The sequence below is a fragment of the Mustela nivalis genome, assembly GCF_964662115.1.
Source record: "Mustela nivalis genome assembly, chromosome: 2".
NCBI classification, from domain to species: domain Eukaryota; kingdom Metazoa; phylum Chordata; class Mammalia; order Carnivora; family Mustelidae; genus Mustela; species Mustela nivalis.
The window spans coordinates 130246771-130262420 of record NC_139021.1 but is presented as its reverse complement, the minus strand read 5'-3'; the positions used below and the strand labels follow the sequence as shown (position 1 = coordinate 130262420).

General features: G+C 34.1%; 1 protein-coding gene across 5 annotated transcripts in view; it reads left to right on the top strand.

Annotated features, from left to right (window-relative positions):
- The window catches only part of HERC4 (HECT and RLD domain containing E3 ubiquitin protein ligase 4), a 120770-nt gene that overhangs the window by 15241 nt on the left and 89879 nt on the right, over positions 1-15650 (top strand). For 3 of the 5 annotated variants that reach the window (XM_082714693.1, XM_082714692.1, XM_082714694.1), the window contains one exon: positions 12634-12793. The exons of the other annotated variants lie outside the window; for them this stretch is intronic. In XM_082714693.1, the coding sequence (XP_082570819.1) occupies positions 12634-12793 (160 nt within the window). The remainder of the gene's footprint in view (positions 1-12633; positions 12794-15650) is intronic. 5 annotated transcript variants of the gene reach the window in all.

Sequence of the window (15650 nt, the reverse complement as noted above, 5' to 3'; positions counted from 1 at the left end):
TTTAAAGTAAATGCATTTGGTTACACCTTTCTATTCTTACTTTGCATGTATAGTTACAACACCATTGTGCCTAAATAGGGTATCCATAGTTTATATGGTGACTGACTATAGGAAGGAGAAAATCAGGAAAGACAAATATACATATTTATGAAATTACAAAACTCATAAAAATGTCGAGAAAAAGGAACATTTTAAATGGAAATGGTTATACTGTAAGTTAACTATGTCTGTCTCTCCAAAACAAACTACAAAACAACTCTTCCTTGTTTATTAATGTTTCTTGAACTCACTTAGGTTCAAACCTTAGATTCACCTTAGGGTCTGCTTCCTAACCCATAACACCGACATTGACTGAGTTGTCAAATCTTACTGATTGTTTTTTAAATAACTCTCCCGTCTTTTCATTTTTTTGGTAACTGGCTAAATATTTGATGTTGAGCTAGTTATTTTAAACTCTCAGGCCCTTAGATTCCTCTTTTCTCAAGCTAAAATTCTTTTGTTTTCATTCTAGTTAGACTGTTACTGTCTATGCAGACTGTGGCAACAGCTTTCCTACTGATGTCCCTGCTCTAGTTCATCTTTGTAATTCTGGATGATTATTTCTATGGCACATTCTATTTCTGTCTCTTGAATATTGCCCAGCTGAAGAACTATCCTACATCTTTATGATCACTCTTATAAGGACTCAAGTCAAATATTTTGTGTGGTATCAAGCACAGTTACCTAGCATTCAGTAAATTAATAAGTTGCATTTCTGTCTTCCTATTGTATGGAATTATTTGGGTAAAGATCTTCTCTACGATGTCAATTCCTGAAGGATAGAAGCCTTTATATATCTTCATTACTATATTGACAACACTGGTACATACAGAAGGGACCCAGGAGTTTGTTGAATAAACACATGATAAGTGTATTTTATTGGATGTACCATAGGAAGAGAAGAAAACTATAGATTTTTTTTTTTTTAGGATTTTATTTATATATTTGACAGAGAAAGCACAAGCAGGGGAGCGGCAGAGGGAGAGAGAGGGAGAGAGATCCCAGGACCCTGGGATCATGATCTGAGCTGAAGGTTTAACCACCTGAGCCACCCAGGCACCCCGAAAATTATAGACTCTTAATGAACTTGAGGGCCATCAGTGATGTTATAACCAAAATTGTAAAATTTTAAATTTTAAGAATGTACATGTTGGGTATAATATAGTTAAAGTCAGTGTGGGCATAAGAGGAAACAAGAATGAAGTTGGAAGAAGTTTATTATATTCAGATCCAAGAGAAGGGGAGTCACATGCTGCACAGCCATAGGGGAAAACACTAGGGTAGTTAAGAGGCAGAAGACAAGAGCTCAGGGGAGATCTTAGATCATAGTCTTCATTGGGATTCCTCCCAATTTGGTGAATTCCTCCAGGTTTGGGCTGTAGGGTTGGTTTTTAGTTTCCCGCTACCTGGCCCTGGGGTGATTTAGGGTAAAGGAAATATTGGCTTCGTGTGTGAGAGTTAGATAAGGAGATAGGGACTAGTTGGTATGCATATAAAAGGCATGCTTGTGGGCCAGTTGTTATCTTTAGGAATTAGCTAGCCTTGGGGAGGACCATTTCTTTTGGGGTCTCTAAGCCTCCTGCTCCCCAAATGTCAGCCTCAGGAATACAGAAAACAAGAAAATATAGTTAATGTGATTGGCCCTTTGATGAATGGATGTCAGATATACAAGAATCTAAAAAAATAGTAAAAAACTCTGATAGTATATTCTGAGGGTTCATTCTTGCTGGTCTTGAAAGCAAAGCAGCTATTTGATTGATACTATATTTATATTGGGGTCTTTATATATGAACTTCTTTTCTCCTCAAAGCAGTTAATTTCAGTGGTTGCCAGACATCCAGAAAGGACTTTTAATTTTTTTTTTTAAAGATTTTATTTATTTATTTGACAGACAGAGATCACAGGCAGAGAGGCAGGCAGAGAAGCAGGCTCCCTGCTGAGCAGAGAGCCCAAGGCGAGGCTCGATCCCAGGACCATTTAACCCACTGAGCCACCCAGGTGCCCCCATAAAGATCCTGTTCATTTATTTATTTGAGGTAGGGATGGAGAGCATAGAGGGAGAAGCCAACTCTCCACTGAGCAGGGAGCTCGATGTGAGACTCGATCCCAGGACCCTGAGATCCAGACCTGAGCTGAAGGCAAATGCTTAACTGCCTGAGCCACCCAGGTGTCAGGACTTTTAATTTTTTAAAGATTTTATTTATTTATTTTTTTAGTTAGTTAGTTAGTTAGTTAGTGCAGGGTGGGGAGGGAAGGGCAGAGGGAAAGGGGGAGAGAGAATCTCAAGCACTCTCTAAGCTGAGCACTGAGCCTGTCGGGGGGACCCTGAAACCATGATCTGAGCCAGAATCAAGAGTTGGGCATTCAGCTGGCTGATCCACCCAGGTGCCCCCAGAAAGTACTTTTCTAAAGAAAAAAATGTTCAAAAAAAACCCTAGATACAAAATTTTAAGTATATTTTGAAAATCAATTCTTGAAACACGACCTTGTTATTTAATATTTAAATATTAACAAAGGGATAGCAGTTCAGTAAATAGGGAAATGTTTATATCTTACTGCTTTTATCTGTGAAGTAGGGATGATGATACACCTATCTTACGGTATTATGAGGATTAAATGAGAGTAAATAAAGTGCTTAACACATTGCCAGGCACATAATAAACTATGTATGCTATCTGTACACCTGTATGTAATAGAATGTATAAAAGGGGTACAAATTTGTGAATATCTGTTAAAATGAATTTTATAATTTAATTAGTTCTGTCTCCATAAGAACATTATTTTATTGTGAGCTGTCAAATAAGGCATGTAAATTACTTTATGTTAACTTTAGCTTTTATCAGGGAGCTCGTTAAGATGTTTTGGTGACTGTGGGTTCTACCATTCCAGATTCCTATTGGTGGTGATTTTAGAGAAAAAACATTTTCATGTAATTTTTATTCTCGTTTTTATTTAGTTTAGATGTTTAGTTTTATTAATTTCTCTTATTATCATTATATGCATTGTATTATAGTTCCTTTAAAAAGTGTCAATGAATGGTTATTTCACTGTAGGAGTAGAGTAGTACATGCCTTGAGTGAAGTAGCCTTTTGGTTATTATCTCTGTAATAAAAATTAGCACTATGGTTATTTAAAGGGGGAAAAAACACTCTAAATTATTTATCGGTGTCATTCCCTAATTCCAAGTAATTAATGTCTTCGTCTTTAAAAAGTCAAATCATAAAATGCATCAACTACACATATGGTTCTTTAAACAATTAAAGAATGGAAGAAGAAAAAGCCACTTGTAGATAACCAGTATTGACAATTTAGTATTTATTTTTTCAGTATTTTCTCTGCATATATATTGGGGCTGTGTGTGACATTTTTAAAAATAAGAATGAGGTTATACAAATTTCATACTAATGGTATTGCATAAACTTTAAATTTTTAGAGGTGGGTTTTAAGTGTACTTTCCATTGCTCTAGTTAAGAGTTTTGAGAAATTTGGAGAGAAGGGAAAGGAAACCCGTATTTATAGCAACTAATGAGGATTAGTAGGACAAAATTTTGAAACTTAAGCTCTGGCAGAATTAAACTTTTAGTAAGAAGTTGAAATGGTGTTTTTTAAGAATTAGCTATTTAATAAAGTTTATTCCTTGAGACCTCAGTTTTTAGTTGTTACCGAATTACCATGCTTGTTGCTTCCCATATTTTATTTATTCATTTGAGAGAGAGAGAGAGAGAGAGAGCACAAGCAGGGGGAGAGGCAGAGCGAGAGGGAAAAGCAGACTCTGAGCTGAGCAGGGAGCCAGAAGCAGGGTTTGATGCCAGGACCCTCACCCTGAGCCAAAGGCAGACACTTAACCATCTGAGCCACCCAGGCGCTCCTAACAGTATTGTTTTTAGACACTGATAAACCTGAACAACATCAGCAAAGATTTTTGTTCTCTGTATAAAACACTGATAGTTATTCAGCCTTTGTTGGAATCAGTTTTTTTTTTTTTTTTAATTAAAAATATGTGTAGAACTTCATTAAACTTGTTGACAACATTAAGAATTAAGGTTAACTGTGGCCTGGGATCTTGGTTGGTAATTATACTTTCATACCAACTAGTCCCTGATTTATGAATGAATTATGTAGGGCCCTCTCCTAGCTTTTGATGGTTTGCTGTCAGTCTTACGATTTCTTCATATGGTATTCTTCCTGTGTGACTATGACCAGAATTCCTCTTTTGAGGATTAGAGGCCTACCCTATTCCCATATGACCTAATCTTAACTAATTATATCCTCAGTGACCTTGTTTCCGAGAAAGGTTGCATTCTTATGTACTGAGGGTTAGGACTTAAACATACACATTTTGAGAGAACACATACCCTATAGCAAGATTTTGAGATCTGTAGGTGAAAGAGGATACAAAGTAACATGATAGTGTTCAAATTTTCTTCAAAGCTGTTTTAGGATTTTGAATAAGCAGCATTTAAGAGATGATAGTTATGAATGTTACTAATGTTGTTTCTGTAGTATGTAGTACCTTGGGATCCAGGAGGCAATACATTTCCTTTTTGTTTTTTGAGAAGACAGTGCATTCTTTACTATTAGTATTTTTTGTTTATAAGATTCTCAGAGCATATTATTGGTTATATCTTTTTTTTTTTTAAACATTCATTTATTTGAGAGAGAAAGCTTGCACATGCAAGTGGGGTGGGGGCAGAGGGAGAGAATCTTCAACCTGACTTCCCGCTGAGCATGGACCTCATCCCTCAGGGCTTGATCTCAACACCCTTGAGATCATGACTTGAGCTGAAACCAAGAGTCAGATGCTTAATGGACTGAGCCACCCTGGAACCCCTTGCTGGTTATATCCTTGTATCAGGTTTATTTTATTTTATTTTTTTTTTAAGATTTTATTTATTTATTTGACAGAGAGAAATCACAAGTAGATGGAGAGGCAGGCAGAGAGAGAGAGAGGGAAGCAGGCTCTCTGCTGAGCAGAGAGCCCGATGCGGGACTCTTTGATCCCAGGACTCTGAGATCATGACCTGAGCCGAAGGCAGCGGCTTAACCCACTGAGCCACCCAGGCGCCCCTTGTATCAGGTTTAAACACTGGTTAGCAAAAAGACTGCTAATAGACCATCTTGTGTATTTTGTGATTGGTTGTCTAAGGTGAAGTGTGTATGTTTACTGTTACTAAACCAGCCTTGGTCAGTCAGTAAATATTCACAGGGATTTTATGGTCATTCCTGGACACACATATATGCTGAACTGCGTAATAATTGAGTCTCCTGATGTCCACACTCCCAGCTGAGGTTCAACAAAACGGTGCTCTGCTTTCTGGTTTCAGCTCTCATAAACAAGTATCCTTTTTGCAGTATATTTAGTCTCACATATTTTACATTTTTATACTTTTTTGGTGATTTCACTGTTTAAAATGACCTCTTGAGTGTAATACTGAAGCTCTATCTGGCGTTCTAAGCCCAAGAAGGCTGTGATATGCCCTACTAGATAAATACATTGAAGCATAAGTTATAGTGCTATTGGCTGTGAATTTAATGTTAGTGTAATCAATATGTATTAATTATAAGATGTCTTTAAGCAGAAACACATATTAAACAGGTTGTGTGTTGATCAGTTCATGAAAAAGTGATCAGAGGCTTGCAGGAGCCTAACCCTGTATTTTCCCTGGGGGTAGTGTTTCAGTATTTGGAAAATAAGTATTTGTGGTGAGTTTATAAACATAACTTTTGCCCTATAATGAGAATTGATTATATTCTCAGGTAGACTAAAATAAACAGACTAAAATTGTAAGTGGAACAGTGATGGGGTTTCCTAGAAGGATGGTGCCATGAAATAAATCAACATTTAACACTGTTTTTTCTTCATACATTGCACAGAGTTTTTACTAGCTTTTAAGAAAATGAAAGAAGTCTCAAGTCACTGTCTTTGTAGCTTTTATTCCTCTTTTTTTATAGCTTTCATTGAGTACAAATGCAAAATTGAGAATGCAAGATTTTTTATTTCTGTTCATAATGACAAAATTGACAGAGGAAAATGTTTCACAATTACTGGACAAATCACAAGGTGAATGTAGACCATCACTGTATGATAATATGAACTTGATCATTTAAGTGTACTCTTAAACAGTGAGTCTGGAGATAGTATGCTTCATGAACTCTTTTCACAAATTCAAGAATTGATGAATATATTTCTTAGGTCCTAAAGGAAATAGGATGTTTTTATCCTGTTAGTTATTCAGTAGGAAGGATTTTTATCATGTAACATTTTGCAACAAGAACCTAGATCTATCCTGTATTGCTAAAAGGATGTGCAGTGGTATTCTTCTTTTACAGTATTTGTGCCACAAAATTTATTTGACACAATTTGTTTATGAACAAATGCTGAAGTCAGATATATTTCCAGAGGTAATTGGGAGGAAATAGATGATGTTGAAAAACGGTCATTAGGTTGAACATTTTAATTGGTTTTTAAGTCTAAAAGTGGCTGTATTTACATTTATGTAGTAAAGATGATGGCTTTTTCCTCCTTACTAAAATGATGTACCATTAGTTTTCCAGAAATACTGCATTTTTAAAGTATAAGGACAACCAGAAGTAATGATGACCTAGGACTTATTAGAGATGTATTTAGAATATATGTGCTATCAGTATTTACAAGGTAGATATGTTACATCTCTCTTGTTCTTTATATTTTGTTTTTGCTCCTGTCTCTGAATAACATATTTTTTCTTTTTCAAGGTACTCTCTACCACTTGTTTTCTTTGCCCTTTAGTGCCTCCCCAAACTAAATGTTCTTTGAGCCATAAATACTCATATGAATACAGTGTTACTCTTCTCAAACTTTATATGAGCATTTGAAGCATAAAAAAGGTGGAAAGAATAACACAATGACTAAGTTAACACTTACCACATATTTTATCTGTTTTATATTTTTTAGAGGGATAACTTCTTTTCTGAACTATAGTTGACTACAATAATTATGTGCCATTATTAAAACTTTAGCATGAATTTTAGCATCATATGTTCATAATTCCAACATTTTCTTGTAGCCTCTCTTTATCAAGGGAATCAGCTGTTTAATGGGCTTGCTTGGCAAGTTTTTCTTTTGCTTTCTGTCCTATAACTTACATATTCATACTAATTCTAATTGAAGTGAATTTAATTCCCACTTACTTCTACTTTTTCTCTATTATTTGCTTTGAGAGTCAAATGTAGCTTAATGATTAAAATTTGGTAGCATAGTACCTGGTACATAGCAAATAATAAATGTTAGCTTATTGGGTTTGGTATGAATTCTGTTTTCTTTCTCACAGATGGCATCACTGAGTTGGGCTTAGTGAATTTTTTTGTTTGTTTTACTGGGTTCTTTTATTCTTCCTTTATTCTTGCTTATTGTTGACTCTCTTTTCAGGCAATCTTGTTTTAAGCATTCAGCTATGTAGTTTGATTAGGTTTGAAGTGTCTTAGTATACCACTGATCTGACTTTCTAGTATACTAGGAATGGGGATATTGAGGATATTCGTTTTGATAAGCCATTGGGAAAAACAGGAGTTTTAAAGATTTGTACAGGGATGTTTTGAGTTTTGTTTGTTTGTTGTTTGAGAAGCCTATATTAAGTGCTATTTCTGGGACATACAACTGTTACTATGTTTCTTTAATCATGTGTTTCTGAAGTAGCTATCCATTCTCAGAATAGGTATCTCAGTAATTTGATGGGACAAAAATTCTGAAAGAACCAAGATTATGTGTCTTGAATTTTTAGTACATAGAAAATAATTAGAGTTCATGTTGGTCTCAAAATGAAAACATTGGTTTTAGTACATGGCTTTAACTATTTTCTCTAATGTTGTATTTAATTAAGTTTTATTTTTTGTTTGGAATAGACACATATGTACATGGTTTAAAAATCAGCGTAATATAAATAAACATTGGGAAGTTTTGCTCTTACATTTACTACTGTATTTCCCCCTCTACCTGCATTACCTGTAAATATGTTTATTAGTTTTTTTGTATATCTTTTTAAAAGTTCTTTATGTAGATATAAGTAAGTATAGATATACTTATTCTTACCTCTTACACAAAAAGTAGCAAATCATTTAGTATTCCACATGTTGATATTTTTTTCTCTTTGCTTATATACTCTTGAGGTCTTTCTGTATTCATATGTAGAGCTTCCTTATTATTATATTATCTTGTTTGTGGGGCATAGTATTCTGGTGGGTAATTGGAATCATTTACTAATGGATATTTGGAATATTTTGAGTCTTTTCTTATTATATACAGTGCTGCAAATATAATCACATTTTCACACATGCAAACAGAAACACATGCACACATGTGTATTTGTACTCTACCTTTCTGGGTTCTCTAGCTGGGCCCTGTCTAGACAAAAGGCAGATTAACAAGAGAAAAGTAAACAAGTTTATTAACACATGCGTTGAACTTACACATGGGATCTCAACACATGTGTTAATAAACTTGTGACGAGTAACTCAAGTGATAGAGCATGGGCTTACACAGAACAAAAGAACAGGAAATTTTTAGAGAAGTAACAGCAAAAAGGATTGAGTTTCAGGTGGCAATTGTGGGAAGGTAAATAGGTGGGGAAACCAAGGTAAGCGCTAGTTAGGAAAGTTTGCAATGTAGGTTTTCCTGGTGCTATTTGTGAGCTGATAAGAGTTTGGAGTTGTCTCTGGTGATTAACTTCTGTTCTTTCTAGTAGAGTGGTAGATACCTTCACATATTTATGTCATGCTTTTAGGCAGTAAGGAGAAGGCAGAGAGCTTTTCTTATATCTATTTATACTTAATGTCTTTGAGCTCAGAATGATCCTATGCCAACGTGGCATATTCTGCTGCCCTTTAGTACTTAGGTATATCTGTAGGATATTTTCGTGGAAATGGAATTTGTAGGTCCAGAAGGTAAATGGATATGTTTTGTTAGGTATTGCCACATTCCTTTCCATAAAGATTGTTCTGTTTCATACTTCTGTTATCAGTATATAAGCATGCTTTTTTCTCCAAAAGGTTGTTAACAGGCTTTGGAATTTTTATGAAAAATAGTATCTTGGTGTGATTTTTATTATAATCATAAACTTTGTAAATTAATAAACTATTTTTTAGAGTGGTTTTAGGTTCACAGCAGAATTAAGCAGAAAATAGAGTTCCCATATACCCCATCCCCATATATACACAATCTCCCCCACTGTCCACAGCCTATCCACAGTGGTACATTACCACCATTAACAGACCTACATTGACGTCATCCAAAGTCCATGGGTTCCTTAGGGTTCACTCTTTGTGTTGTACAATCTATGGGTTTTGACAAATGCATAATAACGTAGTATTATACAGAATAGTATTGGTATCATACAGAATAGTTTTTATTTACTACCCTAAAAAATACTCTGTTTTGTTCATCCCTCTCTTTCCCCTAACTTCTAGCAAACATTAAACTTTTTATTGTCTTCAAAGTTTTGCTTTTTCCAGAATGTCATGTATTGGAATCATACAGAATGTAGCCTTTTCAGATTGGCTTCTTTTACTTAGGAATGTGCATTTAAGTGTTCTCTGTGTCTCTTTTCATGGCTCGATATCCTATTCCTTCTTACTGCTGAATAATGCTCTATCATCTTGATGTGCCACAGTTTATTCACTATTAAAGGATATCTTGGTTGCTTCCAAGTTTGAGCAATTATGAATAAAGTTGCTGCAAATGTCTTTGTGTAGATTTTTGTGTTGACATAAGTTTTCAGCTCTTTTTGGGTGACCATCAAGGAGTGATTGCTTGATCATAAGGTCAGAGTATGTTTAGTTTTGTAAGAAACTACCACCCTGTCTTCAAAAGTGGCTGTACCCTTTTGCATGCTCACCAGCAGCGAATAAGAGTTTCTGTTCTCTATCCTTTCCAGCAATTTGAGCCATTTTAATAAGGTGTATAGTGGTATCTCATTTTAATTTGAAATTCCCTGATATATAATGTAGGACATCCTTTCACAGGCTTACTTGTCATCTGTGTATCTTCCTTGGTGAGGTGTCTGCTCAGTTCTTTCGCCTATTTTTTCATTTGGCTTTTTATTTTTTTATTGAGTTTTTAGTTTTTGTATATTTTTGAATAATAGTCCTTTATTAGATCTATCTTTTACAGATATTTTATCCAATTTGGTGGCTTTTCTTCGCATTCTCCTGATAAATGTAAATGTTGATGCTTAAAGGTTAACCCATGTGGAAAAGTATAAAGTATAAAATTGTGAAGTTTTGTAAAATTGTAAAATTTTGTAAATTGTAAGTTTTATAAATTTTTTTTTAAAGATTTTATTTATTTATTTGACAGAGAGAGATCACAAGTAGGCAGAGAGGCAGGCAGAGAGAGAGAGAGAGGAGGAAGCAGGCTCCCTGCTGAGCAGAGAGCCCGATGCGGGGCTCGATCCCAGGACCCCAAGATCATGACCTGAGCCCAAAGGCAGCGGCTTAACCCACTGAGCCACCCAGGCGCCCGTGGTTTTATAAATTTTCTAAGTCAACATATTGGCTTCTAAATGTAGTTTGGTTTTGCAGTTTTCTCATCAATGAGGTTGAGCATCTTTTCATATGATTAAGGGCCATTTCTGTTTCTTCTTCCCTGAACTATCAGTTGACATCTTTTGTCCATTTTTCATTGAATTAATGGTCTTTTTTTTCCAACTATGTAAAAATTGGGAAGATTATTTCTTCAAGGTATGAATAACATTTTTCCCCCCTGTTTTTCTGTTAGTCTTTTCACTTTGTTTTTAGTTTGTTTTGCTATAAGAATTTTCTCAAATGGCTACATGGAATCTCTTCCTCTTTCCTTAGCTCAGGATTTAGTGTTAAATGTTATTGTCTTCCAGAATTCTTGTATTTAAGGTTTTAGTAAGGATCTCATGTTCTATTGAGGCCTTTTGTGTATCTTTATCTTAGCATTTAATCACAGTTCTTACCTCACCTGTTTTTCTGTAGACTGAAAACTCTTTGAGGACTAGAAATGGTTTATTCTCTTTGTGTCTCCAGTGTTTGGAGCGTAAGGGTATACAGTAAATACTAGTGTTTGGTATGAATGATTATTGTTTCTTTGTTTCTTGGATTTTGGTGCCTTTGATTGTATAGCCATAGCTATCTAATTTAAGTACTCTTCATTTGCTGTTGAACTGACTGACCAGTCTTATTCATTTTCTTGTCATCTTGTCATTTTCTGCTCTTTACTGTATTTCCTTTGAGGATAGTCTTGGAGATACTATTGATTTAGTTTTGGGGCCTCTGTGAAAGACAACAGATCTTTTTGAGTGTTTTACTTCTTTCTTCAAAATTAAGATTTTTGGTACTGTTTTGATGTCAATAAATGATGTTATACTTTCAAATCCTTTTTCCTGATTTTTTTTTGTGGGGGGAGACTATGTGTTATATCTTGTTCTCTTTGCGTGTTTTGTATGTTCCTACAATATAATTTCATTAAAAAACATATGTACAAAATATCTACAAATAGTAAATGATTAGTATAATGAACTTCTACATACTGTTCACCAGCTTCATGAGTTAGTAACTCATAGTACTTTAAGGTGAGTACTTCAAATAATATCATTGAAGTTGTATAGATTCTTAGAGGCTATCTAGGGCTAACCTCCCACCCCAAAAGGCAGGGCAGTAATCCAGATAGAATGGGAGTTTCTCTAACCATAGGGATTTAAACTTTTCTGATGCAGTTGGTTTCTTTACTGAACAGCTGCATTTCTACATTGAGCTTAAGTGTGCTTCAGAAGAAATCCTGATTGATTTCAGTTTAACAACTCTTTAGCATGAGGCTTTTATTGAAGACAGAAATTACAGTTTTCTTAGGCTAAAAAAAGTTCATTTTAAATGAAATGTTAAAGTAGTAGTAGTAGTACTAAAAAACTGATATACATTACACATCTTAAGGAGACTAAGGAAACAATTTCACTTTCTTTTTTGGTTTGTCAGTATTTTAAATTATTTTCTGATTTAAAATTTGGATATATTTTAATTACATATGGGGTTTTTATTTCTTTCATGTTAAAATGACAGTTCATAAACTAAAACCTGTTTGTTATGGTTACATTGCCTTTCAGTTCCCTCAGCATATCTAGTAGATGCTTTATTTATGAGATCTATAAAGAATTTGCTTTTTTATCAGAAGTTGCTAATTGAGATTATTTCATTAATTTCAGAATCACTCCATAGTAGTATATGTCAGTTATTTCATTATTAAATAATTTGGCCCAGGATATTTAAATGATTCCCTTTTCAGCTGGATTCTTCTGTTACTGGTTATGGCTTTGAATGAAGAGCCTTTCTGAGAGCAGCTTTATAAACCTTTAACTTCTTCCCCAAAATGTTCAAGTCGCTTAATACTTCGAGTTGCTTATGGCCTGGGATGTATATCGTATTTACCACAATGAGAATTTTATGGCACATACTTGTTGAATTTTTCACAGTAACTACTGTTATACTTAGTCTGTATTTTATCATTTTCTTAAGCTTTTTTTTTTTGTACAAGATGAAGACTTTTATTCTCATTGGTAGTTCAAAACTAGAATATAATGTCTCTCTTCTTGATTTCTGTAGAGCAGGTTGTTGCCCTGGATGCCCAAAATATCGTAGCTGTTTCATGTGGAGAAGCTCATACATTAGCACTAAATGACAAGGGCCAGGTGTATGCGTGGGGTCTCGATTCTGATGGACAGCTTGGCCTGCTAGGATCAGAGGAATGTATCAGAGTACCCAGGTAACAAAGGTGACCAAAAAGAGGTCTTTAACAGTCTTTTATAATAAATTTGTTATCTAAATTATTCTGCTTACTGTGGGCAAGTAAGAGTTGACATCTAATTACTTCTCCCTTTTGAGTTCTTAAGGAATTACTAGGTAGGTTCTGGCCTTTAATTTGGGCTGAGTGCTCTTTTTTAATGTATTACGTATTTTCCCCTAAATTGTTTATGTTTATAAAGAAATGGGACGGGGAATATATACTTTACTATAACTATTTCATTACTAAAATTTTTAAGCGGTTTAGGCTAATTTAAACTACTGGTTCTATCTTGAGTACCCCAGCTGTTAAAATATTTATTAAATATTGGTTGGTTGCATATTTCTCTATCTTGTTTTGTATTGTTTTTATTGAATATAGAAGTCCCACATGCTTAATGTAAAGAATTCAGTCACTTTCCAAATTTTTAAAAAGCAATGGCCACAATTTAATTTGTTACTAATTCATCATAGAATTATTTCAAAATTAAATAAATGCCTAGTCAATGTTGCATAGTCTTAGAGATATACATAGGGCATAACCATTGTTTTAATGCTGAAAATTTTAAGAGCGTGAACATGTTTAGGTAAAAATACACAGATTTAAAGAAAAGTATCCAATTTGTTTTAAATACATAAATAATACAGTAATTCACGCTTTGTTTTTTAAATTATACAAATTCTTGCTTCCTTAAACTCTTGTTCTTTCTTCCTAGTAATAGTTATAGGGACAAAAGAAAACTCTCCAGGGAAACAAAGGTATTAAACTAATTTTAGATATAAATCTAGGTAGCATTATTTTTACACACATTTAGATATTTTGTTTTTAACTTAACATTGATGAATGTTTGTTTTGGTTTAAGAAATAGGATGTAACTTACTAGGATAAGGAAACGGAACTCAGGAACTAATAATATTTCAGAACAGAAACTCTTATTGTTAGAAATGAGTCTTTTTAAAACTAGGAAGGGTAGCTAGCTAGTTCCTTTAGTAAGCCTATGACTTTCCTTGTATATGTTTATTGAGAACTTAAAAGTATTTGTTTAAGTATTTGCTTTGTTTTAATTTATGAAAAGTTTTTTGGTCTTTAACATTTTATATTTGTTTTAGTAAAAATTGTTAGTTGGACTTCTGGCTATATCATACTCACATGTTTCCTTGATTGATCTTATAATTAAATTCCACAGAACTCCCCAAATTTCTTCCCCTTAATTTCTTTTGTTTATAACAATTTAATAACAAACACAACTCCCATTATGCTTTTAGTATCGCTTAATGATGGTGTTCTTGGGAGAAAATATTTTTTCCTTAAGCTAAGTAAATTGAATTTTTTAGTCATTTCAGTTTTGATTTATTTCAGAAAATGGTAATTTGCAACCATATAGCTATTGGTAGGTAATAATACAAAGCATTCATAGAAACATAGTGACCTCACATTTGTCATATCTTCTGCTGCTTTTATTTTGTCCCACAAATAGCTATTGTAGAATGGGATTTTTTAATACAAAATTCTTAAAATTTTATGTTTTTACAATTGAGAAGGGACCTTCCTATGAGATTTTTAAATCACCAGTTCAGAACCATGATTTATGTCAAACTTTCCAATTTCTTTTATATTTATTCCATTGATTTCCTAAAATCATACTGACATTTTTGTTGCTCTTCTGACATTTTGTTGCTCCTTATACTTCTAGTATAAGGGATTTCAGTCAGTAACCCATAGATATTTAGTAAATGGAAAGAAAGGTAGCTATAAGAGAATTTTACTATATGACAGTTTATTTGAACAATGCCCTTTAATAAATTATGCATTTGTGACTTTGCTGTTTCATAAACCTGGATGGGGACCTGAAAAGAGATCTTATTTGAGTCACTCGGTTTAAACTTGGAAGGTTTTTATTTGCTAAATGTGCATTAACTTTTAAGCTCTGTGTTAAGGTATTTCTCCTGTTCAACCTACTCAGTTTTCAGTGGACTGATCTGATTTGTTATGACATATACATAGTTTTTACTGATACTTTCATGTGTTAAAGGGCAATTTAGTATTTCAGTATATTTTGTTTGGGGCAAATCATGCTCAGAGACTGAGTTTGTCTTTGACCTCTGTTTAACACAGGTTTACTGAAGGGATTTCACAAGGCAGTAACATATGGGATAAATAACATACTTCAAACAAGTGATAGATAAATCATACTGTTGTTTCAAGCAAGAGGTGATAGTAATAAAAATCAAATTTAGTTTAGGTATACCATTATATGACTTGATACTAGGGAGAAATGGCTTAGCCAACTGAGAACTGATTTTTTCCTGCCAGCACAAAAGTAAAAGTCCCCTGTTCTAGAGCATGTTGCTAAGGAAAGATACATCTAGCAAGTATTGATGGGCAAGAGGATCTTTTCCCTAGGACTGCTGCTCAGTTTTTACCCCTGAAGGTTAAAGTCTCCTCTACTGTGGCTGGCACTGATTACCCTGTCTTTGGAGAGCTATTTAGATTAGCTAAGACCTAAGTGTCTGGGATAGTCCTCACAAACCCTCAGTATTCATAATCTAAATGTCCTCTAGCTAGAGTTTTTCTAAATGTGTTTTTATTGGTGAGACCCCAGTAGAGCCCCACAACAGCTGAGCCACTGAGTACATCCAACACATGACATTATGACATCCCGACACAACTTATATCCAAACAGTTTAACTCTTAAGAACAGTTCCATTTTGTCATAAACAAGTATGTTTGAAATCAAATTGATACACGACATAGAAATACATTTTTATGAAACACTGCCAATGATTTTTTTCTTTTCAAATTGTAGTACCAAACTATTTTTATTTTTATTTTTTAAGAT